Genomic DNA, 27,909 nt, shown 5'->3' on the forward strand with positions numbered 1-27,909 from the left:
GAGCGTGAGGGCCCTGGACCATGGCCAAGGTGCACAAGGAGTTCTTTTTCTCTCCTTTGGTAGCCTTGCTTTCTCATGCCTCTGCTGAAGTCAGCAGGAACAGAGGGACAGTCTGGCAGCAGGAACAAAGCCACGTTGGCTTCCAGGAGTGGCTGGATGATGTGGGAAAGCTGGGTGTCTGGGTTAGGTCACTTTTCTTCTCTAGAGCAGATGTTTGGAGAGTAAGACTGTACATGAGCCAGGCCAGGGCTGCATGGCAGCAACCTCTTCTCCCCACACTGTCACCGCTGGGGCGAGCAGTGCTGGGGCTCATGCTGACCCAGACCTCAGCTGCCAGTTCGAGAGGAAGGAGTGGAAGCAGTAGGTTTGCCATGCGCTAGCCCCCGTGTGGCCGGGACAGCCGCACTGCTCAAGACTGTTAACACTGTGCACTGGTCTGTGCTGTTTGGCTGCTGAGGAAGGGTTTCAGCAGGGAGGAAAGAAAAGGATAAGAAGGCATGGCCCAGCCAAGGGGCTTCGGTATCCTCCATGTGCCAAGGGCTTCACAGAAAGCCTTCCTTTCTACTTCCTGGGCATGGAAACCGAGCAGGGACCCAGTGGGAGGAAGGGTTCTGACCTGGAACAGGGTGTAGGATCAGGCTCCCAAGCGGAAAACAAGACGCCTAAGAAGCAGAGGTGGCAACTCAGAGCAATAAGTGGCTCTAGACAGCCAGAGTGGGGCCCAGGAGGGCTGTTCCCCATGAAGGCCTGTGGTCTGACTATGGTCTCTAAAGGCCAAAGCCCAGGACCAAAGGCCTGGGAGGCTGGGAAGATGGGAGGAGCCAGCCCCCCAAAGCTCCACTAGATAACGCGAGCCCCCCGCCTACACACCTAGCTGGGGAGACACGTGTCCCCTGGCCTCCCAACCCTGGAATTTGGGGGGAGGGCAATGAGAGCTCCATCCTTCCTGCCCTGGTCATAACCAGAGAAGATGACTGTTCCATTTTTCGACAGGAAAAGTAGGGAGTGAGCAGGACCCATGAAAGCAGCATTTCTCAGGAGCTTTTGCATCCTGGGCCCAGGCTTCGAAGGTTCTGGTCAGGGCAAGCCTATCCCCTCCTACCCTGGTCTCTGCTGGGACCCCCGCCCTGGCCTGCAGCATGATCCTCATCTGATGTTCTCAGCTAACCACTGGGTGCCTGCACTCTCCATGGCCCCAACTCCCAGGCTGAGATACTCTTCTTGAAGGGGCGCCCAGGGTTCTTCTGCCTAAGCTGCCAGGGGCAGCGTGCAGCAAAGCAATGCCTCTAGCTCCTCGCTGTTTGATCTGAGACTACCCTGGGACATGGAGAAAGAGGCTAGCTTTGTGGTCCTGGGTTCTTGTTTCTGCAGGGCCCCTAAGGGTTTAGGCTTTCCCCACCCTCCCATCTGGGACACCAGTCCACTTTCAGCTTCAGTCTGCCTAGAGATCCCCCACCTCTGCTCTGGAGAGGCCCCGCATCACCAAGTGGGACTGCCTTACAGGGGCATGGCCCTGATGGAAGTGCACAGCTTCCAGAGACCTCCAACATGATGCTCTGGAAAGCAAGAGGCAGAGGAAGAAACCCATCCAGGTTGGTTTCTGCCAGGGCTCAAGAGGGGCTGCGTGGAAGAGGCTGGGATCCCAGCAACCCCAGGCTCTAAGAGAGCCTCAGGAAAGTAAGTGGGTAACTTCCCCACTCTCTGATCACGTGGCTGCTACCAGCTGAAAAGGTGAAGCTTAGCAGTATTTGGGTGGAGGAGTATCACGGGGGAGTGGACAGCTAGGGAGAGCAACACAACCAAATCCCTTCGGGTGGGCTTAGTGTGTCTTCTGCACACGCAGGTGCCTTATTTGGAGACAGGAGCTCACCTTGGAAAGGCACAGAGCCCTGGACACTCACTCTACTGGGACTGCCTTAGTCTCAAACCAGCCGCCTCGGGGGGTTTGCGTGCTCTTGCTCCCCAGCAGAAAGCTCCACTGCAGTTTCCAGGAATGACTGACTATCTTGCCCATTTCTTGCCAGAGACACTATCTTCCAGGGGACGCTGGCCTGGGACTCCTTTGGCAGGAGGCCAAGTCATGCATGTTCAGGGGAACCCGCAGGGCGAGGGGTGATGAAGAAGGGACCCCAGCCAGCACACACCTTCTGGTCCTGCCAAGGCCAGTGTTCGTCACTTGGTGAAGCAGAGAGCAGCCACTCTAAGGGCAGCCTGGTTCTGCCACAGGCTGACTCTTTGCCAGGCTCTGGGCCTTGCAAGGTGCCAAGAAATCCAATCTCCATCTGCCCACTCTCAGGGGCTCAGTCAGGAAGGCACAAGCACTTGGTAAGAGTCGAGTTTGGAGCAGAGAGGAAAGGAAGAACTTACTGAGCGCCCACAATGGCCCAGTACTCCCTTCATGCTCACAGCAACAGTCTGACTAGACTACAACAAATCTGTTTCGTGAGTCAGCTCACTGAGGCTCAGAAAGGCTGATCTGCCACGCCAGGGCCCCAGGAATGTGCAGCATGAAATGGGGTTGCAAGGCCACGTCCGGTGCTCCGAGCCCCAGCAGACGTCATGGGAAGGAGGAAAGTGGCCTCTGGGAAGGATTAGACCTGGTGGGACCACCCCAGCACCTCCCACTCCGGTCACATGGGAGTGTGGCAAGGCCACAGAAAGCAAGGCTAGCACCAGTTTTTTCCATTTAAGGTCAAAGCCCAGAGCAGGAGCAGGGTCCCCTGAGAGCCCCTCACTTGGCCAGTACACTCCAGCGCCTCTCTGCCCAGCCCCTCCCAGCTTACTGTCTTCAGGGTCATCTCTGTGTAAAGGGCTGAGCCGAGTCACAGGAGGGACGTGTGTGCAGCAAGGAGCCCTCCCAGCATGCTCTCTGGTCCCCAGCAGCAGGCAGGACTGCCAGGAGAAGGGGCACAGGCTGTGTTGCTGCTACTCAGCACCTGCCTCCTGGCTGGAAACCTCCTGGGAAAGCCCCAGAGCACATAAGAGGTCACCCTGCCCTGTCATGGGCCCTGCCCCGTGGCTCAGAGAAGGGTATGCAGACTGCAGCCCACACACCATCAGAAGGAAGAAGGAGACAGGCTGGGCTGATGACTGCCTCAGCCCTGACCTGACCCATCCTCACCCCCTATCTGAGGCTGGCCCTGAAGCCCTCTCCCTTCCCAGAGTGCTCTCACTTCCCCCCAGCTCCCCTGCAGAGAAGCCGCCTGGCAAGCCCATCACCTACCTGTGGTGTGGGAGGCTCCACTTTCCGCTTCTTCTTCTGGTTCTGCTTGTTGGTCCTGGGATAGACCATGAGCATCTCTAGCCACCTGGGGAGATAGAAGAAGAGAGCAGGTCAGACCCCTGTTCTCAGGGATTTACACTGCCTTGCTGAGCCGTCCAAAAACCAGCCAGATGAGCGCCTGCCACTGCCAGGGCAGGAAGTGCCCGCAGCGCAGCCCACGACAAGCTGACTGTGCTGGGACCAGGCTCGGATGTGACTGTGCAATAACCACAGAGCAGGTGGGGAGGGTCCTGCCACTGGCCCAGGAATGACACGCACTCCGCCGTGGCAGAGTGGCAGGCCTGACCACGGACCTGAGCACAGGACACTGTTTCCGTCACTGTCCCCATCTTCAGTGCTCGCACTCGGCTGCATAAACTACCCCCAGTATGGTGCCCTCCAGAGGGATCTAGTTAGCACACAGGTTATGACGGGGCCATTTAAGGTTCTCGAAGCAGGAAACAAGGACTCTTGCAATCAAAGTTCCCCACATCAGGTCACTTCAGGGGCTGAGCAGCTGACCTCCTCTCAGACCCATCCACTCACCTCTGGGTCCCACCTACACAGCGAGGGTGCTGGGCACCTAGGCTTTGGTGAAGCCTGGCAGAGCTGCCCAGGCACATTGCCCAGGAACCAAGAGCAGGGCCCACATGCTGCAAAGTGCACTCAGAGCCAGCATTGGGAAGGCTGCAGGGGAGCGCAGGGAGGGCAGCGGGCTCAGATCTGCTCCTGGCTCTGCTGCCCTCTAACCCCCCTCTTGCATAGCTCCCAGCCCCTCTGACACCAGGGCCTAGACTAGGCCCTGCTACGACCACAACTGGCCTCAGTGGAGCTCTGCAGCATCTGGGACCCTTCAGCAGGGGGCAGGGGGAGCAGAGGTCAGGAGGGGTCTGGTGGTGAAGAATGGCCCCATGCTCTCTTCAGAGGGGATGGTACCACGGGAAACACTGGTCCACTTCTTCCCAAGCATGAGGATCCATGTTAAGTCTGCTGTCAGCCTGGGACAGGATGGGGTTATGGTAGCTGAGCTGCAACATGGGGCGGGGTCTGCACGGGCAGCACCCTAGCTGGAGGCTGCTGTGACTACCAGCAGCACCCTAAGTGTGCGACAGGGAGAGAGCTGGTATCTTAGCACTCAGCGGTACGTCTTTAATTTGGGGTGGAGGGAAGCTGGCATAGTCAATGGCCTTCTGGGACAACCTCAGGAGGGTGTGCCGGTTGTGCAGTTGGCAGCTGGTGCCGGGAAAGTGGGCTTGGATGTGGGGAATCACAGCATCTGAGTTGAGGGGCTGCCCTCACCCCAACTTAGCCCAAAGCAGGTAATGCTCGATTTGCTGAGAGAATCAACAACTGCCCGTGCCACAGACCTGAGATCACCTGTCTGTGAGCCCCAGAGCCAGAAAGGAGGCGCGACTGCAAGGCCAGCAGACAGGCGGGCTGTCAAAGGGCCTCACTCCTGTAACCTGAGGAGTTGACATACTTGTGGGTTAAAGACCTGTTTCCAGACTGCCACAGGGGCTGAGGGTTCTGTAGGCACTCTAAGGACCGTGTCTGCGAAAGGCCCCTCTTACACTGTACCCAGGAGGGAAGAACAGACTGCTCCAAAGTCACCTGGAGTGCAGGGAACCTGGCAGAGAGGTGCTGCTGGCCCTTTGAGGTGCCCGGAGCCCCTGCACACTGGCCCAGTTGCTATCAACTGGAACATGACAGAGCTGGGCGGATCTGCATGCCCCATAGGACGGGGCCTTGAGGGGAGGGAGACCTGTACTGCCGACCACACGGAGCTTCTGAAGCTCCTGCTGACCTGAACAAGGCCAGACTCGGGCAGAGCATGGAGCGAGGGTGGTGGAGGTGACTAGGCACCTCAGTCCCTGTTCGGTGGTGCTGTGGCTGGAGGCTGACAGATGCCTGGCCCTGAAATGAATGGTGAGATATGTCCTCTGCACTCTGGTTTCTCATGGAAGCCCAGTAGGAAATGTCTAACATTATCCAGATATGCTACAGATGTTAAAATATACCCAGGGAAGAGGAGTGAGGGGTGCATGCGGACATGGGATTGTGGTCTATGTGGGCACCAGGGACATAAGTGGTTCCCAACATCAAAGGCAGAGCCAGGATAAGTGAGAAGAGCAAGTCCCGACCAAGCCCAGCAGGAGGGCACCGAGGAGCCCGCTCCCACCCCACACCTGGCTAACTCCCACCTAAATAAATGCCCTCTAAAAGAGCTGTGTAAAGCTGTGCCTCAAACATCTCGAGGCTCCCTCCCCCCCACAACATGAGGAAACTGGGAAAGAACTGCCAACCCTCTCCATCCAGCCCGGGAAGACCCAGGAGGCTCCCTGTCACAGAAGACCTGTAAGAAGGCTGGAGGGGCCATCCAACTCCCCTCACCAGCCAGGAGAAAGTGCCTGCACCTCTCTGGGGACCTAAGCACTAGGAGTTTCCTACCTGTGAAGGCTATCAAGGTGCCTTTTGTTATGTTAATGAGGCGACTTTTGGAAGCACCAAAGATGAGGCTGATGGTCAGGAAAACCAACCATGTGATCACCACTTAAATTCTGGCTCACACCCCCCGAGGGGAGAGGAGCTGGAGATTGAGTCAGTCTCTAGAACAGGCCTACACAACTACGTCTTCGTAAAAACCCCAAGGACAGGTTCAGAGAGTCTCCAGGCAGGGCCCCAAGCTCCAACAGGACAGAAGCCCCTTTATTTGAGACCTCGCCCTATAAATCTCTTCATCTGGCTGCTGATCTGTATCCTCTACTCTCTGTAATAAATAAGTACTTTGGTGAGTAAGTGACTTTCCCTGAATTCCCTGAGCCATTCTAGCACACTCACTGAACTCAGAGGGTGGTGGGTACCTGCACAGTTGGTCAGAGTGCGACGGCTGGGAAAGCAGTCCTGTGGGATTGAGCCCTCACCCTGTGGGTCTGATGCTACCCTAGGTCAAGTGTGTCAGAAGACATCTGGACTCCCAGACACCCTGCTGGTGGCAGGAATTGTTTGCTGGTGTGGGACATCCCCCCCACCCATGCTGCAGTTGGGTCTCAGAACCCAATTTACCTGTGTACCCAAGCTGCATGGAAATGACAGGCCCCACACAGACAGAAATGACCAGGGAGACTGGCTCAGGACAGAGCCAAGGATCCCTGACCTGTGCCCAGTGTCGACAGCAGGGCTTGGCCGCCTGCCAGAGGCATTCCCACGCCATGCGGCACACCACTGCAACACTGACCTGGCTCCCAGCTCATATACTCCCAGCTACCCTGGGCCTCCACAGCCCTTTCCCACCCTAACTGTCACCCAGACCCATCTCTGGAACCCAGCTCCCAAGGGGAGGGCTAGGTCTCCCAAGGAATCCAGTTGGCCAGTAGAACCTTGGCCCAGGTGTGCTTGGCAGACAAGACCAAGACAGCAAGTGTGAAGCAGGAAGCACAAACCATTCTGTGCTGTCACTCATCCCTGGAAGGAGGCCTCAGTCAGGCTCCCCTGGTTACCAGAGCCTTGCACTCTTAAACTGTGCGGTGGTGGGGTAAGCTCAGGGAGCCACAGAGCCAATGTCCTCTTGTTTGCCCCTGAGAGGTAGAAATGCAAATCTGCCTCTCTCCAGGGAGGAGGACTTGGGGTGAACTGGCACCCCCAGCTGGCACCACCTGGCCCTTCTGCTCTACCCCCACCACGGTGCAGATTGAATTTGGCAAACACTGGGCGTGCTCTTGCTCCCACAAGCAGCAGCCTTGGCCAGGCCACCTCTGAGACACTGAGGCCCAGGCGGGCTACCACTCAGAAGTCTTTCAGGGTGGAAACCAAAGGGCTCCACATTCTAATCCCCTCTACTGTGCAATCATTGGCCCAGTCCCCCTAAATCCTGGATTTACTCCTCTAAAAGCCTCCTCAGCCTCACCTGTGTTTCTCTACCTTAGAGGATGGGTGGGATTCTCCAAGACCCAGAGTCTGAGCCCCGCCACGTGTGCTCCCTGTGCAGGCACCACGCCACTGGGCCTTTCAGAGCTGGCAGCAGGTGCCCACGAGCAGGGCAGGGCTCCTGGAAGGCAGGCATTGCGTGGGCTCAGGAGCACACATCCCCTCTGGACTACGGGCCCACCTTCCACTTCCCAGGGCCTCGCCTAAGCCTCTGCACAGGTGTGCTCGGAGGAGTGGGAGGACCCAGAGACTTTCTGTTCTTCCCACGTGGACAAAGCAGCCAGTGCTGGAGGCACTCCGGGGGGGGCACCAGCCCCACTGTCCAGGGCTACCACGGCAGGGGAAGCCGTTGTCAGACAACCTCCATCTGGGGGAAAAGCCAGCAGATGGAGCCAAACCCCTCACGGGTAGGGCTCCTGGACGAGGGAGCGCTCAGGTGACTCTCGCAGCCCAGAAGGCGAGGGGTGATCTCAGGCTGCGGAGAGAGTGAGAGCCAGGGCGCACAGGTGGAACTGCTGAGGGATGTACAGTGACAAGCACCTCAGTGCTTAGGTGGGTGGGAGTGAGATGGAGGGAGAAGGAACCCCCAGGGCAGCCAAGGCACTTGGACTTGACCCCCGGATGCTGGGTTTTGGTGGGAGGCAATGCTACAGTGCTGTGGGGGCTAAGCCCCTGTGGTCGAGTGGCAGAGGTAAGAATGCAGCAGGAACTGAGGAGGGGACCAGTGAGAGGCCAAGGAAGGTACGGCAGCCCCAGAACCAGGGCAGCGCCAGCGAGGGAGGCTCTGAATAAGCAGGACTCAGGTGGTAGCGTGGTGAACGTGTGGACTCAGGAGGAAGTGGAGGCAGTGGACGGGGGAGCCGGGTTCTGGGATGGTGACTGGGCACAGTGGCACTGTGAAGAAGAGGAAACACTCCGGAGGGCAGACGCACTTTGGGGAGGAGAGTGGTGGCACGCTGCTCAGCTGTGCCCAGGGGTCTGGTCTAGGAGCCTGGCAGTGGGCAGGGAGCACCAACTCCCACAATGCAAGGAGCAGACTCACCCGCTGATAATCTCCTTGGTCTCTGCCCGGATGAAGTGCTCCTTCTCAGGGGTCAGAATGCACAGGGAGAACTTCTGGCCTGTCCGGCCCTCTCCGTCCACCACGTCTGTGCACTGGTTCATGTTGATGGTGCCCTGAGGGAGGGTTGTAGGCTGCAAGAAGACAAGGCAGAGGCACTCAGAAGAGGCATGGGGGCAGCAGGGACCATCCCCATGTCCCCAAGCCCTTCCTGACCCTGTGGCTTCACAATAGGCACCTGCATGGACCCCTCAATTTCAACAAGCACAGGGTGTGCTCACTTCCTACCTGCCCCACCCCCCACAGGAAGGTGGGTGACAGGCCTGTCTTCTCAGAGGATACCCAGCTGGACATTCCTTCCTCGCTGGAAAACAATGTCCCAGCTAGCATGGGGGAAGCAGAAGAGACAGGAAGGGGACTGCTCCCTGAGGACAGCTGGGACGGCAGAGGCAACTAAGAGCCTGGTCTTCGAGGGGTTACTTATCCCAGAAAGCAGTATGACAAAGCTCCAGAGGAGGCTGTTTCAAAATAGCAAGGTTATTTTTAGAGGCAAGGAGGGGGCCAGAGAGAAGCCACATCCTTGAAGGTGGCTGTGGGGCTGGAGGCCACGCCTGTCAGAGGCGGATGAACAACCTCCCTGCAGGACTGCCCGAGGAGGAGCGCTGCGAGGCAGCCTGGCCAGCGCTGGACATCCAGTAAGAACTTTTCCCTTTCTGACAGCAAAGCTTTTATACACTGAAATTAGAGATGGCAAACCAAAAACAAGGCTTTAAGAAATTCCTACTGAGGTGAAGGTGTAACCAAGAGGACCTTCCGAAAGATGTGTTTGCCCCATACCCAAAAGGAGACAGGTTGCCAAGGCTCAGAAACCGGGATGGTTGCTGGGGCTGGAGGGCTCCGGGGCAGAGCTCCCATGCCCTCGCAGCCCCACCCTGAAGCAGCAGCAGCAGAGAGAGGTGATGGCAGCCACACAAGGGGTCGCTGCCCTGGGTGTGCCTTCCTACAGCTCTGAGCTCCCTGTTGCCAGGGCAGAGGGAAGGGGCTTGGTCTGAAAATCAGGACTCTGGGTCTAGTGTGGCTGCTGAGCCCAGGCCAAACACTCCCTACTACTGGAAAACCTTCTGCATGTGCCTGACGACAGGAAGGTGGACATTCCCAGAACTCCCAACTTGAGCTCATGTGATCTTCCTGGCCACTTTCCAGGCTGACCTATGAGCTCTTCTCCCCCACTACCTCCCTCCTCTGGTACCGGGGTGCTGGGTTCCCAGAGCCCTTGCTGCAACACAGCCACCAGGTCTCTGGTCCACAGGAGGTGGACGGAGTTAGCGTCCCAGTTCCAAAAAGCCTTTTACTATGGGGCCCTGGGCTCAGCCCATCATCTCTGGGCCCAGCTCAGCACAGAGATGACAAGCAGAAGGATGGGCCATAAAGCTCACAGGAAGGCCTCCACCTGCAAGTGGGAAAAAAGCTTTTACCCTCAGCTATGTGTTCAAAGAACACCCTGCCTCAGAAATGACCCCAAGGTGGGGGCAGGAGGAGGGGCAGGAGCCCTTCTGCTGAGAGTGTGCCAGCCCACACAGCATAGAGCTTCCGTGCAGTCTCTCTCCCAGACATTCCTGGGGCTGGACAAAAGAGCTTGGTGGGCCGTCCTATAACCAAATTGGGGGGCGGGGGGGTCCTCAGGAGTAGTGGGCAAGGGTGGTGACCTGGGGCCCACCCCCCTGCCTTTTGGACCAGGAGGCCCACCTGCACCTGGGGCCTGGGCACTCCTGCTCAGAGGAGAGCTGCTCTACAGCCACAAGGACACACCATCCAGCAGGGCCTGCAGGGCCTTCCCGCCTTCCCAACCTCCCTGCTTTAGCTCAAGCCCTTCACTCTTCGCAGGCTCCACCTCCAGGCCTTCTCTGGCATCAGGCCCGCTTTGGGCAAATGAAGGGTGGTGACCTCTGCCCTCTGAGAGCTCAGCCCCCAGGCAGAAGTGCAGGCTCCCTGAGGCGGTCCTGAACGTCAAGAGGGTCCTGAGCAAGCTGTGAAGTGCGGCACGCTAATGGACTTGTTTCCAGAGGAAGCCAGAGCGGGCGAAGGGTGGCGGAGGAGCTCTTCAGCCTCGCGTGGCCTGCCCCAACCCCTGGTTCTCTGGTCTCACAAGGCTGCCAGCACACCATGTCCTGTGACACAGATGCACGGACTAGAGAAGTATCTATCTGGGCCATGGAACCAATAACTTATAAACTCTGACCCACAAAGTAAGTTAAGTGGGACAGTAAGACACTAACAGAAATTCTGACATCTTCTTTCTGGACCACCGAGTGGGCCCATGGAGGCCCACACTCCTTCAACACTACTGTTCCAGGGCTTGAGGTTCCCGAACTGTTCACCATCCCCTCTTGCCAGGAATCGTTTTCCCTGAGCACGTGGCCACCAGTTACAGACAAGATTTCCCAGTCGGTCCTGAAGCTAGACATGGTCCCAAGACTCGGTCACTGACCTGCACTGCCAGACTTCTCTGGCCTCAGTTTCTTTGTGTGCAAATGAGGGCTCTACCTCCTTCCAGAAGTGCCAATAAAAGGCAAAGAAAGAACAAGCTAGGGTTGAGGAAATGAATGTGTATCTACTCCCTGTGTCAGGATCTCACAATTACAACCTCTCTCAGGCCTCCTTAAATATCACTTACCAGGAAGCAGGTACTGTCTAGTCCTATTACTATGCAGACAAGGGGACAGAGAGTAAGCAAGCAGCAGTCACAAAAGAAGGGGAGCTGGCTTGGGCACACAGTGGCACTGCCCGAAGACAGCCTCTTGAGCACAGCAGCGCCCGCGGCGCCTCTCCTGTGTGCTCACTGAGCGCAGGCCCTGGTCCCTGCAGCCTCCCACCGCCTCCCGCCACCCCGAGGCTGGCAACACTGTTACACATTTGCTCCTTCACTGCTCCACACTCCTGTGCCTCCCGCACTCACAGAGCTGGGGCCGCGTCCACCAACCAGCTCCAGATAACCCCAGGCCTACGCCTGGCTCTCCCCATCTCTGTCCAGGAGTGGGCCGCACCAATCTGCATTCTCAGCACTCTGAGGAGAGAGAACTGCTCCTTCACAATCCAAGTCCTAGCTACACCCAGACCTTGTGCTGTGAGAGCAAGGACAAATATCTAGGCTGTAACCCAAATCCGGCGAGAGGAAACCCTTCAGCCCCAACGCTGCCAGCAGAGAAGCCAGCTCTGTCTAACAATCTCCCTGCCCTAATTCTGCACCTCCAGAGTTAGGAATCCAGGCTCCTATGAGGCAGTGCATCACCTACTTTTGCTCATTTCATTTCCCCAAAAAAGAGATGGCTGTTTGCAGGTCATCCACCTCTGCTAAATTGCCAAGTTACGGGTCCAATGGTTGCCCCGCAATATCACCGACAGCCCTCCAGCCACCTGGAGAACTCCAGCTAAGATGGCAGAGCTGCTAGAGGACTGAAGATGGTTTAAGCATGAGGTGACCAAGCAGGAGGGCACAAGACTTGGACCTCTTTCCAGGGATATGGCCTGCTAAGAACCCACCTTCCTACTACCCTCTGCCTGTTGGCCCATAAGAGGCCAAGGAAACCTCTACCACTGCAGGCAGGGAACCTGTCAGAAGCCCACTTAGGAGAATCCTGCTGCAGTCGCTTCACCACCTTGGGAACCTCCATGCCCACGCCAGCCCAAGGTGTGCTATAGGGAAAACAGGCCTCCTTCTGTTCTTTTTGGAGACTGGTAGTCTGGGAAGGCAACCTTCTCTGAGGCAGGAAAAAGAAGAGGAAAGTAGGAGAGAAACACAGAGAGGGCCGCTTAGAGGTGTCTAGGGGGTGGGAGGACTTTCCTCCAGGCCACTGTGCTTACAGAACCAGAAGCGGCTCAGTGTGAGACCTGGATGGAATGGGGGCCGTCCCTTTTGCCCTCCACTCTCTAACCCCATTCAGATGGGAAAACAAGAGTCCTTCAGAAACAAAGGCTTTCCCCCTTGGCAAAGAAGCACTCACAAAATCTCAAGGTATGAAAGAGCCTTTCAAGGTGAATGAAGCCCAACCCCATCTACTGTCTGGTTCCTGCCACAGTTCATGTACTTCTCACACTCTCCTGGCCCTGCCTGACAGAGGGCTGTGCATTTCACTGTGGGGTGAACACACACGTGTACAAGTACGCACATGTGAAATGAAAATTATGAAACAGTCTTACTGCATGTATGCGTTTTGTATTACCTTCTGTCATATTCACCAAACCGACTGAAGAGCAGGAAACACACTGGTGACAACAGTCAGCCAGCTCGTCTGACACCGCCAGGTCCCCAGGTAAGACATGGAGAGCCTACCTTTCCGTAAGAGCCCCCGTGGCAAGAATTGCATTAATTATTTACTGGGCCGGGCAGGGCTCTCAATACAGTTACAGGTACTGACGGATTCACCCTGATGACAGCCTCAGGAGGTCGGCCCATCATGGCCTGATTCACAGGCATCTAAGCTGGGGATCCGTGAGAAAAGGGCCTGGTGCTCCTTGAAGCCACCTGGAACAAGTCTGGCCTCTCCTTAAGTGTTTTTTCTCCCTGGTCCTTTCAACCATTTTGCACAGAGTCATGTTCAAAGTTACTGGCAGAACCAGAGAGAGGGCCACCAGGCCTAATCCAGTGAGGCTTGCTGAGGCCACGGGATCACACAGGGCCTAGGCAGCCTCCTCTGCCCTCCCAAGGATATGACAATGGTGCCTAGCGCCCTCCCAGAGGGGGACAATGGTGATGACAATGGTGCCCTAGGCCCTTGCAGAGAGGGACAATGGTGATGACAATGGTGCCCTAGGGCCCTTGCAGAGAGGGACAATGGTGATGACAATGGTGATGACAATGGTGCCCTAGGCCCTTGCAGAGAGGGACAATGGTGATGACAATGGTGCCCTAGGGCCCTTGCAGAGAGGGACAATGGTGATGACAATGGTGCCCTAGGGCCCTTGCAGAGAGGGACAATGGTGATGACAATGGTGCCCTAGGGCCCTTGCAGAGAGGCCTGGCAGGCAGCTGAGCTGGAGGTTGGTTAGGCCACTCAGGCCAGGTCCAAGGAGTGTCCACATCCTCTTTTGGGACTGAGGAAATTGAACCTATGTTCTCTATGAAAGGAAGGTAGCCCTCAGGGAGCACCTGTGAGTACTGCACCCCATCACAGGCACCCCAGGAACCCCACGTCGGGAGGAACATGCGCTGGTCAGGTTCACATAGATTGTCTCCTGGCTCTTCCTGCTACCACCCTGCTCCTCACAGGGCCCAAGTCCAACACATCATGAGCCCCTCTCCAGAAGCAGTGCGAGTGACCATCCCACATGGCACCCAGGTGCAGACTAGGCCACCTCTCAGCCACCAAGGCCACAGTCCTCCCGGTGAGCAGCACTCTTCAGACATACCCTCAAAGCCCAAGTTCTCAGAGGACACTGGACAGACCCGTGAAAAGGAGTCTTAAGACACACCCATGAAGTCATGACCCCACCCAACCCACAGTGAGCACAAGCTCTGCCTGGCCCCTGACTACAGGGCAGCAGAGATGAACAACTGCCACAGGAGGTGACTTCCCACTTCTCACATGGTGAAAGCCATCAGAGCTCCTCGTCCAGTCTCTGTCAGCCTCCAGCACATTCTTGATCCCTGGGGTTTACAGAGCAATCTCACCACCATCCCCCACACTGGCACCACCAGCTGCACAGAGCAGTCCTGAGGCTGAGATATGCGTGGCCTCAGGGAAGTCCTCGGGTGCCAGGTGTGTTTCTGCAATCTCATAGCATCCCCTGGAAGGGGCTACGACGCCCATCCACCTGCTACCTGAAGATGCTGAGCCAGCCAGGCTGGAGGCCAGTACCTGTCACCTGGATGCCCATCACCCAAGGATAAGAGTGAAGGCTACAGCCAAAGACAACCATGTTTCCAGCCCTTTCCTCCCCGCACAGGTTCCAAGATAGATATAGATTCTGGGCTGTACGTTTCCATAACCCGCTACCTAGATGAGTACCACCCCTGGACCAGAGTCCCAGCTCTGCCGCACACCATCTCCAGGATGTTGGGCAAGCTGCAAATTGTGAGCCTGTTTCCCTACGTGTGAAACGGGGGACAGAAATATCTCTCACTTCAAAAGTAAAATGGAGCAGCTGCTGTGGAAAATAGTTTGGAGTTAACTGCCCTGGCTAGTCTGGCTCAGCAGTAGAGCGCCGGCCAGCAGACCAGAGAGTCATGGGTTCAATTCTGGTCAAGGGCACGTACCTCAGTTGCAGTTTGGGCCCCGGCCCTAATCAGCGTCATGCGAGAGGCAACCGACCAATGTGTCTGTCTGTCTCTCTCTCCCTCCCAACTCTATCTGAAGACAAAAGGGAAAATATCCTCAGGTGAGGATTTACAAAACAAACAAAAAAACATGGGAGTTATCATATGACCCAGCAATCCCACTGCTAGGTATATATACTCAAAGAACAGACAACAGGTACTTGAACAAAAACGTGCACACAGATGCCTGTCGCAGCATGGCCAACGGCAGCCGAAAGTGGAAGCACTGCAGTGCCCATCAAGGATGCACGGCTGGCGAAGTGCGGGCCAAACAGCAGAGTATCCTCAACCATAAGAACGAAACACTTCAATATGGATGGACCTTGAAACGTTGTGCTATGTGAAAGAAACCAGACACAAAACGGCAAATGTTATATGACTTGATTTTGATGAAATATGCAGAACAGGCACATCCATAGAGACAGGAAGTAGGCTGGTGGTTGCTAGGGGCTGGGTGGGGGTGGGGATAAGGAGCGCCGCTTAAGGGCATGGGGTTTCTGTCTGCAGTGATAAAAAGTCCTGGGGTGGACAGTGGCGATGGTCACACAGTATGAGTGTACCAGACATCAATGAATTGCACACTATAAAAGAGTTAAAATAGTGAGTTTTTATGTTGTGTGTATTTTGCCACAATAAAGAAATCCCCCCTCCACAGAGCTGTCACAAGATGAGGTGACCCTGAGAAGCAGGGCTCGGGCCAGCACACCTTCAGGCGGCGTCTCCTGTTCTCAGTGCAGACACACACTCCCTAGCATGGCACGGGCAGTGGCACGAAGACAATTTACTCAATGTACTCTCCCTGAATATGGCCAGAGGGAGACGGAAGACAAGTCTAGGGCACATTTCTCTCCTACCGCAGGACAGAAAGATGCTCTGGGCATCATTGACCAGCTGAGTGTAGGCACAGCCAGGTCCCCATGCCCACATGAGGCAGCTGCTGGTCTAAGATGGCTAGCAGCAGGTTCCTGTGAATGGCAGACTAAGCCGAGGGGTTCATCCAAGGGAAAGCAGCTCGCACACATTCTCCATGCCTCGCTGGCCCCAACTCGAGGCCCCGGGAAAGATCTGGGTCTAGTTTCCTGACCATACCCCAACAGAGGGAAAGGGCGTGAGGGGGTCTGCCCCGGAGAACCGGACGCCTCACTTGCAGTGCCTCTCTGGCCTTCCCCCACTGCTCCTAAGCACACCAGGCCCAGATTGAAGCACTGCAGCCTCCTCATCCCACCCCCATGAGTCCAAGACAAGCAGGGAGGAGGGAGCCTCACACCTGGGATTTGTTCTGTGGTGGGCGCGGCCAAAGCAGCTGGCATAGGCGGTGAGGTCCATGGGTGCTCTTCTCCTGGGCACCATGCCCGGACCCTCAGCACTGCTCGGACAGGAAGAACCGGGGGCTAGGCCAGCCTCGATTACAATGGTCACTAGTACTGGCCCCAGAGAGACCTTTCACAAGCACAGACCTGGCCAGGCCACACTGCTCCAGGAGCTTCAAGCCCAAGCTCTCCACCCTGGATCTGAGGCCCTGGCCCTACGGTCTCACCTCCTGCCCCTGCTCACAGGCTGACCTCCTTCAGAGCTGTCTGTCCCCTGCCAGATGCCTGCTTCACATCCCTCACCTCCCGGGCAGTCATCCTGTCCTCTCCACAGGGGGCGACCCTACATGCAGACCCTTGTCCATTATGAGCCTGCCCATCTGGTGCTCCACACTAGACTGTGAGGTCTTTGATGAAACCAATTGGATGTTACTCTATACACCTATGTTGGCACTGCCCAAAATGAACTTCAGTACCTCTTTTTAAATGCTATATGGAACAAACCAACCCTCTAAAATTATTCTGCAGATTCATTTATAATATGTATTTATGCTTTATTTCTGAATTATTTTGTTAATAGATTATATATAATAAATATTCTATTTAAGCCCTGGCTGGTTTGGCTCAGCGGTTAGAGAGTCGACCTGCGGTCTGGAGAGACCCAGGTTCGGTTCCCGCTAAGGGCACGTACTTCGGTTGCAGTTTGTCCCCGGCCCTGGTTGGTCGTGCGGGTGGCAGCCACTCGATGTGTCCCTTCACGTCGATGTTTCTCACTCTCTCTCCCTTCCTCTCTCTCCCTCCCGCTCTATCTGTACAAAAAATGGAAAAATGTCCTCGGGTGAGGATAAAAAAAATAAATAAATAAAATAAAATGTTTTACTTATAAAATAGGAGCACCCCACCATACCAAACCCCATGTTTGTTAAGTAAATAGTGGATGATACACGTGCAAAGGCCTGACAGTAACAATATTCCCCTATTTGAGAGGCACGGGGCAGAGAAGCTGGCTTGAAGGAGATTCAGGGCCCAGAAAGAGAGCCCCACTTCCAGGGGCTCATGGGCCTGCTCTACAGCCAGCACCCTGGGGCCAGGACTGTAGCAGCCAGAAGTTGATCCAGTCGAAAGGCAAGAGGTGGGTACAGTGACACTGCATAATTCCATCCAAACATCCAAAACAGGTCAATTGATAGAAACAGAAAGCAGACTGAATGGTGGTTGCCAGGGGCTGAGGGAAAACTGGGGGTGATATCTAAGGGTACAGGATTTCTTTGGGGGGATGAAAAGTGCTGCACAGATGTAGGAAATAACCGAGGTGAGCATGGCAGCCGGTAGTCCAGGCCCTTCAGGAAAGCTTGGCACTACACTCAGGTCCCTGCAGGAGGAACACTCACTGCTGCTACCTCCAACCCAGGGCTGAAAGGTGCTTAATTCCCTCCCTCTACCCCATGTTCCAGACATGGGGACTGAGACCCAGAGAGGCGTGAGGACTGGAGTCCAGGTTTCCAAGTCCTAACCCACCTGAGTATGTCACCAGACCCAGGAAGAGGAAGAGACGACAGCAGCGAGGCTGGCCATCCCCAAGGAGTGGCGCTTTGATCTGCCAGGTCTTACTGTGCAGCAGAAGGCGGAGCCAAGCACTCTGCTGGGGGCAGGCAGATGGAGATGAGGCTCCTGTTCCTGGGAGTTCCCTCTCTCATCAGCTCTGGCACCATCCAGGAGCAGTGTGGGCTTTCTGAGGCATTCGGGGCTTCTGTGGATTCAGCAGAAAGGATCCCACGGTGCAAGGGAGCATTTACCAATCCCCAGCACTGAGCTGAGTCCAGTGCAGGGCCCACGCTGGGCCTGCAAACACAGAGCAGTGGGGACAGGGACAAGTGAGCCGACACTGCACATGCTGGAATGTTCTGGCGGAGCTGGTGGGGCGCTGCAGAAATACCCATTCGGGCCTTTGTCAACCAGCCAAACTCCCCGAATTCCTGGGGCACTCACTGTTAGGGTCAACTTTTTTTTTTTAAAGAACACAAGGACCCTTTTTGCTTATTGCCAAGGCCAGGAAGTTCCTTCTTGCACCTGCTGTGCCCGATTGGCCTGCTGGCCCCAGCTGCTGGCTGGGCAGCTGGATACCCAGACTCCCACTAAGCAGCACAGGGCCCTCCACTAGGGTAGCTTTCCTTGGGAAGCCATCACCATCCAGCCAAGGCCCACCTTATCCTAAGACAGAGGACAGAGGAACATATGAAAGAATCATTTTCAACCTCCTCACTCCACCCAACCAGCATGGTAGCAGACTCCACAAGAACAAGTGCCCACCACACCACACACAACAGTGAACTCAAACCAGATCAAAGACCTAAATGTAAGAGCAAAAACGGTAACACTCTTAGCAGACCATGGGCTATAGCTTCATAACATTAGATCTGACAGTAATTGGATATAACACCAAAAGCACAGCAACAAAAAAAATGAACGAACTAGATTTGGGCCCTGGCCGGTTTGGCTCAGCAGTTAGAGCATCGGCCCTCAGACCAGAGGCGGGGGTTCGATTCCAGTCAAGGGCACATACCTCGGATGCAGTCTGCTCCCTGGCCCTGGTCAGGGTCATGCAGGAGGCCACCAACTGATGTGTGTGTGTGTGTGTGTCTCTCTCTCTCTCTTGCTCTTTCTCCTTCCCATTCTGTCTGAATGAATATAAATGGAAAAATATTCTCGGGTGAGGATTAAAAAAAAAAAAACTAGACTTGGCAATCCACAGAATGAGAGAAAATATTTGCAAATCACATATGTGATAAAGGATTAATATACAGAATACATAAAGAACCCGTACAACTCATCCTCAAAAAGAAAAAAGTTATAAAAAACTTGAATAAACAGTTCTCCAAAAAAGATGTACAAATGGCCAAGAAGCACATTAAAGATGCTTAGCATCATTAGTTTTTAGGGAAATGCAAATTAAAACCACAATGAGAGCCCTGGCCGGTCTGGCTCAGCGGTTAGAGCGTCGGCCTGCGGTCCAGAGAGACCCGATTTTGGTTCCCGCTAAAGGGCATGTACCTCGGTTGCAGTTTGTCCCCGGCCCTGGTTGGTTGTGCGGGTGGCAGCCATTCGATGTGTCCCTTTCACATCGATGTTTCTCTCTCTCTCTCTCTCTCTCTCCCCCTCCCACCCTATCCGAACAAAAAAATGGAAAAATGTCCTCGGGTGAGGATTAAAAACAAAAAAACAAAAACAAAAAAAAAACAAACCACAATGAGATACAGAGCAATTCATACCTACCAAGGTGGTTTTAATAAAAATGCTGAAAGTATGTGTTGATGAGGATATGAAGACATCAGACCCCTGTGTGTCGCTGGTGGGAAGACAAACTGGTACAGCTGCTGTGGAAACAGTCTGGGAGCTCCTCAAAAAATTGAACACAGAAGCATCGTATCATCTAGCAGGCTCACTTCTTGGCGCACACCCAGAAGAGCTGAAAGCAGGTCTCAAACAGAGCTGTCCACCATGCTCACTGCAGCACTGCTCACCACAGCCCAGAGGTGGACGCAGCCCAAGTGCCCACTGATAGACACAGAGAGCAAACTGTGGAATATACATACAATGGGAAATTCTTCAGCCATAAAAAGGAATGAAATTCTGACATGTGCAACAACATGAACCTTGAAAACATTGTGTTAAAGGAAGTACACCAGACACAAAAGGACTACTAAAGGATACTATTGTCTGTTACGGAGTTTCAGTTGGAGAAAACTGAAGATGGGCGGCTGTGACGCAGCACAGCAACAGATGTGCCCAGCACCACTGCGCTGCACACCCAGCACTGGTTACGATGGCAACGTTATGCTATGGATATTTGAGCACACACACGTGCCCAGGGCACCTCGGGGTTTTAGGCAGAAAGAAGTGCCTCATGCATGGAAGTGGCCACTCTACAGATGAAACCTGGCCGACTCTGGCCCAACTCACAGCAACCGTGTGTGAGGCCCTCCCCAGCAGTCATACTACAGAGTCCCTGGTGGGCACAGACCCTCCCCACTCCCCACAGCTTCCCACCTCTCCCCATTTCCCACCCTCAGCTCAAAGGTAGGCATAACATCCTGCCACACAGAAAAGCATGGGGGCCCAGAGCATGAAGCGCCTCCCTCAGGCATCCGGACACTGCCCTCTGCTCCAGGACATTACACCCGCACTGCAGCTCTACCTGAACCACAGGACTATGTTCCTGAAGTCTTGCTGGTGGAAGTGGGGTTCCTGTACAGATCATGAGGAAAGCATTCTGGGAGACCCATGTACGGGAGGTGAGGCTTGGTGGTAAGATTCACCACAGACACAACGTCGAAGGCCCCCCTCTGGGTTTGCATCTCCCATCTCAATCCGTCTGGCCGTGGAACAGGTCCCTTTGTCCCTTCATCAAGCCCAATGCAAAGGCCAAGACCCAGGAATGCTGTGCCCTGCTGAGGCTTAGTTCACATCTGTGCCACCCAGCTGGTGTCATCTGTTCCCACTGGTGCTGTGCCCATGCCTTTGCTTGGTCCTGCCCCACCTGCTAGAGCCACAGGACTGCTACGGCGCAAATGAAGGGGTGAGCACATGTTACGAGTGAGAGAAAAGGCTTCTCTGTTAGGCTGATCATATTATCTTAAGCTTGGGCTGGACCAGGCGCTTCTTGAAACGATTCAACTTCCCAAGCTTTTGGTGGACTTCTGATGAGCCCACCCTCTAAGCAACCTATTTACTAGGTCTTGACGGGTTCTGTGTGCCTCACCAACCAGCCCCTCTCCCAGGCTGCAGACAGGCCTTCAGCCACCATGCTGGCTCCCACTGCGCATGTGCTTACCTCCCTGCTCTCCCCAACAAATCAGAAGGCGGCAGGGTGCTCCCTGAAGGGGGGAAGGGAGGGGTGTTAAACCCTCTGACTGGGCAATTCTGCTACCCCCAGGAATATGCGAAGCAGTTGCTGCTTCCTGGTGAAGCAGGCTTATGCTCCCTAGTTTAATAGTGTCTGATTTCCTTTGCTCCCTTCCTTCATTAATTGCCTATGCTAACCGAAGGTGTGATGATCTCAGGTTCACTGCACACAAATGAGCATCTGTTACAGGCACGGCCCTTCTGCCTTGAACAGGTCTGGGACAGTGCAGCAACTGGCCTAGCTTACCCGGAATCAGAAAGCTTACTTCCTTCACTCCAGCCCTTGAAGAGAAATCTGTTCCCATCAGTGAAACCACTGCACCTTGCCTTCATAGCTTTGCCTGTCCTGGGGTCCCCCTGGCGCGGTGCCTTTCTTACGCTCTGGCTCTCCTGTCCCTTGTCTCACCTCTGCTCCTGGTGAGTTCCACAGTTGGGAGCAGACCTAGAAGACCCTGGAGGAAGTACGCTGTCACTTCTCTGACTTGTGTCTGGGCCCATGAGCCTGACTCCTGCTTTACATGGATACTCACATCCACTGACAACAGGAGACGAGGACGTTTTCATGGCCCTGCCTGGAAGACCACACAGTCAGTCACCTTAGTCCTCCCTAGACAAGTGTTTGGGTACAGGCTAGAGCCATTCACTGAGCATCTACCACTTCGGGCATGGGGGGTGGGAGTGGCACTGTTCTTGGTTAGTGCTGGGAAGAGGTGAGAACAGGACAAAGGGCCCCGCTCTAAGAAAAGCTCACTTTATTCATATGGTGAGGAAGGCAAATAAGAGAAAAAACAAAGAACTCGGATTTCAGGTAGTGGTAAGTGACAGGGATGAGAGGAAAGAGGTATGAGGCTATATGCCTGCAGAGGTGAGTACACAGTGTCCAGGAAGAGGCCCAGTGGAGGAGAAAGTCGGCTGTGAGGCCCAGAGCAGGTGAGCTGGGTCTGACCTGAAGAAGCGGACGGGCAGACCTGCTGGTAGGACAGGGAAGCCTTGGTGCCACAGCCTGCAGGGCCAGAGGCTGTGATGTGCAGAGGAGAGGGAGGACACCTGACCGTGGCTCTCAGAGCCTCTGACCCCAGCAATGAGGCAGGAGAGGAAACATGGTTGGACCAGATGCTAATGGCACCAGAGGGGAACAGTGGTTGGATTTGGGATGTACTGAAGGTAGAGCCAAGTGGACTTAGGTGTGTGGTGGGTGAGCAAAAGAATAATAAAACAGCCAGGGATGACTCCTAGAACTTGGGCCTCAGTAACTTGGGGTTAGAACAGGCGCTAAAGAACTAAATTATCTTTATTGGTCTCTGTGCTTGGCCTATATTCCAGCTACCTCTCTGCCATGTCTATGCTTCTGTCTTCACAGAAAATAGATCCTTTTAGGCTGGTACAACAAGCAACAGGACTTAGGCAGGAAAGAGAAGCAGTAGAGGCAGAGAGAGGGCAGAGAGACAGATGCCAGCGGCCACCTGGAAGGCAAGATCAAGTTGATTGTGTGAAGACAGCCAGCTTCCACCCTCAAGCCTTTGCTGCAGCTAATCCTGAGGCACAAAACAGTTCCAGCAGCAACCCTGGGACGTCCCCAAGATCCTGGGAGCTAAAGAAACAGAGACCGTCTAACTGGTGGAGCTGAGAAGGCCTCCAGGTGATAACTAGGGACACTAGAGAGAAGACACTTCTAGGGGAGAGGTGTGGGAGGCGAGGGGAGGGGAGGAGTCCAGGGCAGAAGGACAGTGCAGGAGCAGTCCTCACAGGGCAGAATGAGGCAGGAGGGAGGTTGAAAAGGATGGAGATTTAAAAAAAAGGACCTGAACTCAGCTGTATTCTCTAGTATGAAACCAGTGTCTTTGTGCTGACAGTCTTAGGTCACTTCTCCATAGTCAAAACTTCCTTTTTGGCAGAGAATCATGTCCATCGTAGCTGGAGGGCCTGAGATACTGTCAGGCACCCAGCAGGTAAGGAAGCAGAGCCCGAGGGTCAGGTGGCCCACGGGCACTCAGGCAGTCAGGCAGAATGGCTTCAGCGCCAGGGGCTCAGAAACCCCGCCGCTTCCTGGGACCAGGGAAGCAAACACATGGTGAGTTGGGAGTGGGAAGGTTAGTGCTGGTGCCACCAACAGAAATGCCCAGTTTTTCCCCGAGGCCTATGTCCTTTTGGGCCACTTACAAACAACCTGGAGACAGCCTCTCTCCTCCCTCGTTTCCTTCCCCGTCCCGGCCCACTGCTCTGAAATGCCTCTCTAGGAAGCCCTAACCTCAGCCAAAGAGACCATCTCCCTCCAGCAAAGCTGGGCTTCCTACACAGAAACACGGAGAAGGTGGCTTGGGGACAGGGCTCGTACAAGTGAGCACTTGAGGCCAGCAATAAACAGAACTTGGCTCACAGGAACAACAAGCAGTGGAGAAGGGGCCCAAAATCGACTCCTGCAGGAACAGACTAAGGCAGCCAGGGCTGTTTCATCTAGAGAACACAGGTTGACTGAGGAGGGGCTGGGGAGACAAGACAGGGTCACTATCTCCAAAAACCATGAATTCAACAAACGTGCATAGGGTGCCAGGCCCTGGAGACCCAGCAATGAGCAAAACATGGCAGCCGCTTCCATGAGACCAGCACCGAAGTGAAGGTGTGCACACAGCCTGTGGACAATATGGCGCCCAGAGGCCAGAGACAGAGACGTCAAGTATCTCAAAGGCTCCTCGTGGCACAAGGACCAGATTTGTCTGGCAAGGTCTGGGGAGAGGACAGAGTTGCACAGGAGATGAAGTAGCACATTTATTAGGGTTTCTCGAGAAACGAACACTGTTCCCATAAATGTGATGCTGCATCATCTCCACTGTAGATACATGAGAAACACTCGGGAGCAGAGTGGCTGCGACCAACAGCACTCCCCCATGCAGTGCTCTGCATGGAGCCCCCACTGCACGTTGGGCACTGTTCCAGGGATGAGGAACACAGTAATGAACAAAGCGGACAAAAACCTCCGACCTCACGAAGCCGATCTTCCAGTCTGGAGTCAAGCAAGTGAACTAAACAGAAGAGTATCTGTCAGGCGGTGGTGGTGATGGGCCACAGTGAAAATGAAGCAGGAGTGGAAAAAGGAGTTTGGGGGTGGGGTGGGGGTCATCTTGAATAGGCCAGGAAGGAAAGGCTTCCCCAGGGCCAGGTAAGCAGGTGAGGGAGTGGGGCCCAGGAAGGGGGCGCAGCCCTGACAGAGGAGGGCTGAAGTAGAGTCTGACCCACACCCGGGGCGCTGATGCAGCTCCTGGTGAATGGCATGCCTCGATTCCCGTTTCAGTTCCGCTGCCTTGGTTCGTTAGACAGAAAAACCTGAATGAGAGTCTGTAGCTCGAGGATAGCGAGTCCTGAGAAGAATGCTGGTCCCCTGCTGGATCCCTCATCGGCCCCATCCCACAGCAGAGGAGCAGATGGGAGTGCCCAGGATCACAGGTCTCGGCAGCAGAGAGCCCAGGGCCTCGGGGAGGTGAGGGAAATCCCATGGCACTGCTCTGACCGTGGCCTGAGTCCACCGACTTCTTAGCTTCACTTCCAGGATCCCAGTTCTCTTTGTCCTGTGGCCCAAGATCTGGGCACTAGGCATGCTCGCTGCAGTTGGAGTGTTGCCCTCCCAAGGCTTCCGCGGACAGAACAAGGAAACACAGGTGCACATAACCTGTATATACACATGCCTCCCTCCATCTGTTATCTCCTTATGTGTCTCTATTGAGCTAGACACACTGCTGTCTGCAAGTCCAGTCCAGTCCACATGGACAATTCCAGCATCTCCCTCACTTGCCTGTAGCCTGACTCCAACACGTCATCCAATGACTTCACTGCCTAATCGCAGGGCGATGCCCAAGGACCCCAGGGGTGCCAACCTGTGCCCCGTGAGGAAGCACTTTCTCATCAGGCACAGTGCTCTGCAGTTCTTTTGCCCTGTCGTACAGATCCTACTCATTCCCAGAGTGACATTTCCTTTTACACCTGCCCGGACCCCTTCCAGGGCGGCACAGGCAGCAACTGTCAGCGCCCTGTCAGCGCCCTGCACACCCACGGGCACAGCAATGGGTGAGCAGACATCAGTGATGGTTCATACTTTCAAAACAAGTGTGTGAGCCCTGTCTGTGAGGGCATGCTGGGGGGGGGGGGCAGAAACTGGAGGCAGTGAGGAGACGACAGGAGGAGAAAAGGAGGGGCTGAAGGCATATTGGAGAACTGTCTCTGGGAGACCAGGGCAGGTGGAGGAAGGCTGCAGAGAGAGGAGGCAGCTGGAGGGGCAGCGGGTGGCATGTAGGCAGGCTCAGCAGTCTCGCCTTATATGGAGATCTTCACATTCCACCAGCTCCACCAACCGACTTCACTGCTGTCCAGCCCAAAGGCCAGCCAGGTAGATGGAGGGAAATGCTGCGGTTTGCCGCAGGAGACTGAAAGCAACACCGCCTTCCCGCTCACCCTCCAGTTCTGGGGTATGAAGCAGGGAGACAAGGTCGGAGGGAGACCAGAGTCTCACCAGCAAGGCTGAAAGAAGTCAAGTGGTCTTAAACTGGAAGGTTTTAGAGTTTAAAGCAATGATTTTCAGCATTTGCTGAATCATGGAATCACCTGAGGAGATTTTTAAACAGAGGTTCCATTCCCAGAGACTCTGATTTAAATTTTCTGGGGTGGGGCTTGGGCATTGAAATTATTGAAAGGCCTCATAGTGCTGCTAATGTCCAGCCATGGTTGGGACAACTGCCTCAAAGGGAGAACCTGACCTCTGTCTAATGCCACAGCAGGCATCTCTGACAGTTCTCTGTTTGTCCCTGGCTGGCCATCCAGCTGTGCTAAGTCATTAGCAGCCTTTGGCTGGACCAAAGAGGAACCAATGAAAGCAATGACAAAGAGGGAGAGGAGAGACAAAATGCATCTGTATAGAGCTTGTTGCTAAAAAGGGAAGTGGGGGGGCCAGGGGGGTACATAGAGAGAGGGGCTATAACTGGAAATGTGATTTCATAAGCTGCCCCAGCACCCAGTGCTTGAGTTAGCACCCCACAAGGCCCTGTCAGCCCACTGGTGAAGAAAATTAAGCCCTTGAGCAGCCTGAGGGGGAAGAGGGAGGGAAGTCCATCCCTTCCTCTCTGGTGACACTGTGAGAACCTTGGGAAAGTGGGCAGGTAGCGACCATGTCAAGCAACCGTGCTACCTACAAGAGATACGTGAGAGCCCTGGCCGGTTTGGCTCAGCGGTTAGAGCGTCGGCCTGCGGTCCAGAGAGACCCGGGTTCGGTTCCCGCTAAGGGCACGTACTTCGGTTGCAGTTTGTCCCCGGCCCTGGTTGGTCGTGTGGGTAGCAGCCACTCGATGTGTCTCTTCACATCGATGTTTCTCTCTCTCTCTCCCTTCCTCTCTCTCCCTCCCACTCTATCTGTACAAAAAATGGAAAAATATCCTCGGGTGAGGATAAAAAAAAAAAAAAAAAAAAGAGATACGTGAGAGGTAAGGGACATGGCCAGGGCTGCCACATATCTGTGACAAGAGAGGTAAACGCCTGCCCTGGCCGGTTTGGCTCAGCGGTTGGAGCGTCGGCCTGCGGTACAGAGAGACCCGGGTTCGGTTCCCGCTAAGGGCATGTACCTCGGTTGCAGTTTGTCCCCGGCCCTGGTTGGTCGTGCGGGTGGCAGCCACTCGATGTGTCCCTTCACATCGATGTTTCTCTCTCTCTCTCTCTCTCTCTCTCTCTCTCTCTCTCTCTTCCTCGCTCTCCCTCCCGCTCTATCTGAACAAAAAAATGGAAAAAATGTCCTCGGGTGAGGATAAAAAAAAAATTAAAAAAAAGAGAGGTAAACGCCCAAGAAATGTGGGAAGCAGACTCTCACCTCGCATCCCCTGCAGAGTTCTGGCCCAGCTCCTTTAGCTCTGGTCCCTGCAAGCATCTGACCGGAGCAGAGCGTGTTGGGGCAGCTCGCTGCCAACACTGGGCAGTGCTGAGCTACAGAGCACACGCGAGGTTCTCACACACTCGCCCTTCCTGGCCACTATGTGCGGACCCAGAGACATGTGAGCCTCACAGCCTGGGACTACCACATGGGTCTTGGCTTAGCAGGTCCCAGGGGAAGCCCAAAGAACTCAATTCGCCCTTTGGGGAGAAACTCGGATTTATTTCAAGAATCCACACAAGCTAGAGAGAGAGACTGAGCTTGTGAGTTATCAGGAATCACTTGGTTCTCCCCGCTGCTCAGGTTTTGAAACATTGAGTGGGATAGAGGGGACAGAAAAAAAACGCAGGGAGCCAGTGTGGCTCAGTCAGTTGAGCATCAGGTCACCAGTTTGATTTTCGGTCGGGGCACATGTCCAGGTTGCGGGTTTGATCCCTGGTTGGGGTACATGTGGAGGCAGCTGATCGATGTTTCTCTCTCTCTCTACCTTCCCCTCGCTAATCATCAATAAAAACATTTTTATTTTAATCCTCACCCGAGGATATTTTTCTATTTATTATCAGATAGAGAAAGGGGGGGGGGGAGATGTGAGAGAGATATCGGCTAGTTTCTTCCCACAGGACCTGACCAGGGCCAGAGACGAACCGTAAGCGAGGTACGTGCCCTTGATTGGAATCGAACCTGCAACTCACTGGTCTGCAGGGGCCGATATTGTAACCTCTGAGCCAAACCAGCCACAGCCAATAAAAACATATTTTAAAAAAAGAATAAGAAAAAAGAAAGGGCAGGGGACCTTCAGGATAACCTGAGGCCTGTATACCAAGTCTCCCTGAATATAGGCTAGGCCTTTCCATGTGCCCCTGGAGGCACCAGACTCCAGGAAAACAAGGGCACTCGGGACAAAGAGCAGAGAGAGGAAACCTGCTCCAGGGGACCCAACAGTGCCAGCTCAGGGTGCACCTGCTGGGCCCTCACTCGTATTGCATGCCTGGAGGAAACTGGCCTGAGACGAAAAGCCCTCTAAGGATAGGCCCTGTACCCAACTGCCAGGGAGATAGGAGCAACCCAAACAGTGCCCAGCCTATTTGGGTTCCACTCCCCACCTTACCCAAAGCTGGCAGCAGGACCGAAGTCCCTGTCCCACACAGGCTCTTAGCCCCTTCTCACTGGAAGAGGTGAGAGCCGCCCAATATAAGTCCTAGAAAAAGTGCCTTTTCTTTCCAGACCCAAGTG

At 54.8% G+C, this 27,909-nt stretch overlaps 1 protein-coding gene across 8 annotated transcripts in view; it reads right to left on the reverse strand.

Moving 5' to 3' along the window:
- Positions 1-27,909, reverse strand: part of LOC118641334 (myosin phosphatase Rho interacting protein) — a 156,324-nt gene that overhangs the window by 57,774 nt on the left and 70,641 nt on the right. For all 8 annotated transcript variants that reach the window (XM_036278461.1, XM_036278460.1, XM_036278458.1 and 5 more), the window contains exons 4-5: positions 8,229-8,380; positions 3,224-3,308 (exon numbers count right to left, since the gene is read on the reverse strand). In XM_036278461.1, coding sequence (XP_036134354.1) covers positions 3,224-3,308; positions 8,229-8,380 — 237 coding nt within the window. The remainder of the gene's footprint in view (positions 1-3,223; positions 3,309-8,228; positions 8,381-27,909) is intronic.

The sequence above is a fragment of the Molossus molossus genome, unplaced genomic scaffold, assembly GCF_014108415.1.
Source record: "Molossus molossus isolate mMolMol1 unplaced genomic scaffold, mMolMol1.p scaffold_m16_p_28, whole genome shotgun sequence".
In the NCBI taxonomy this organism is placed as follows: Eukaryota; Metazoa; Chordata; class Mammalia; order Chiroptera; family Molossidae; genus Molossus; species Molossus molossus.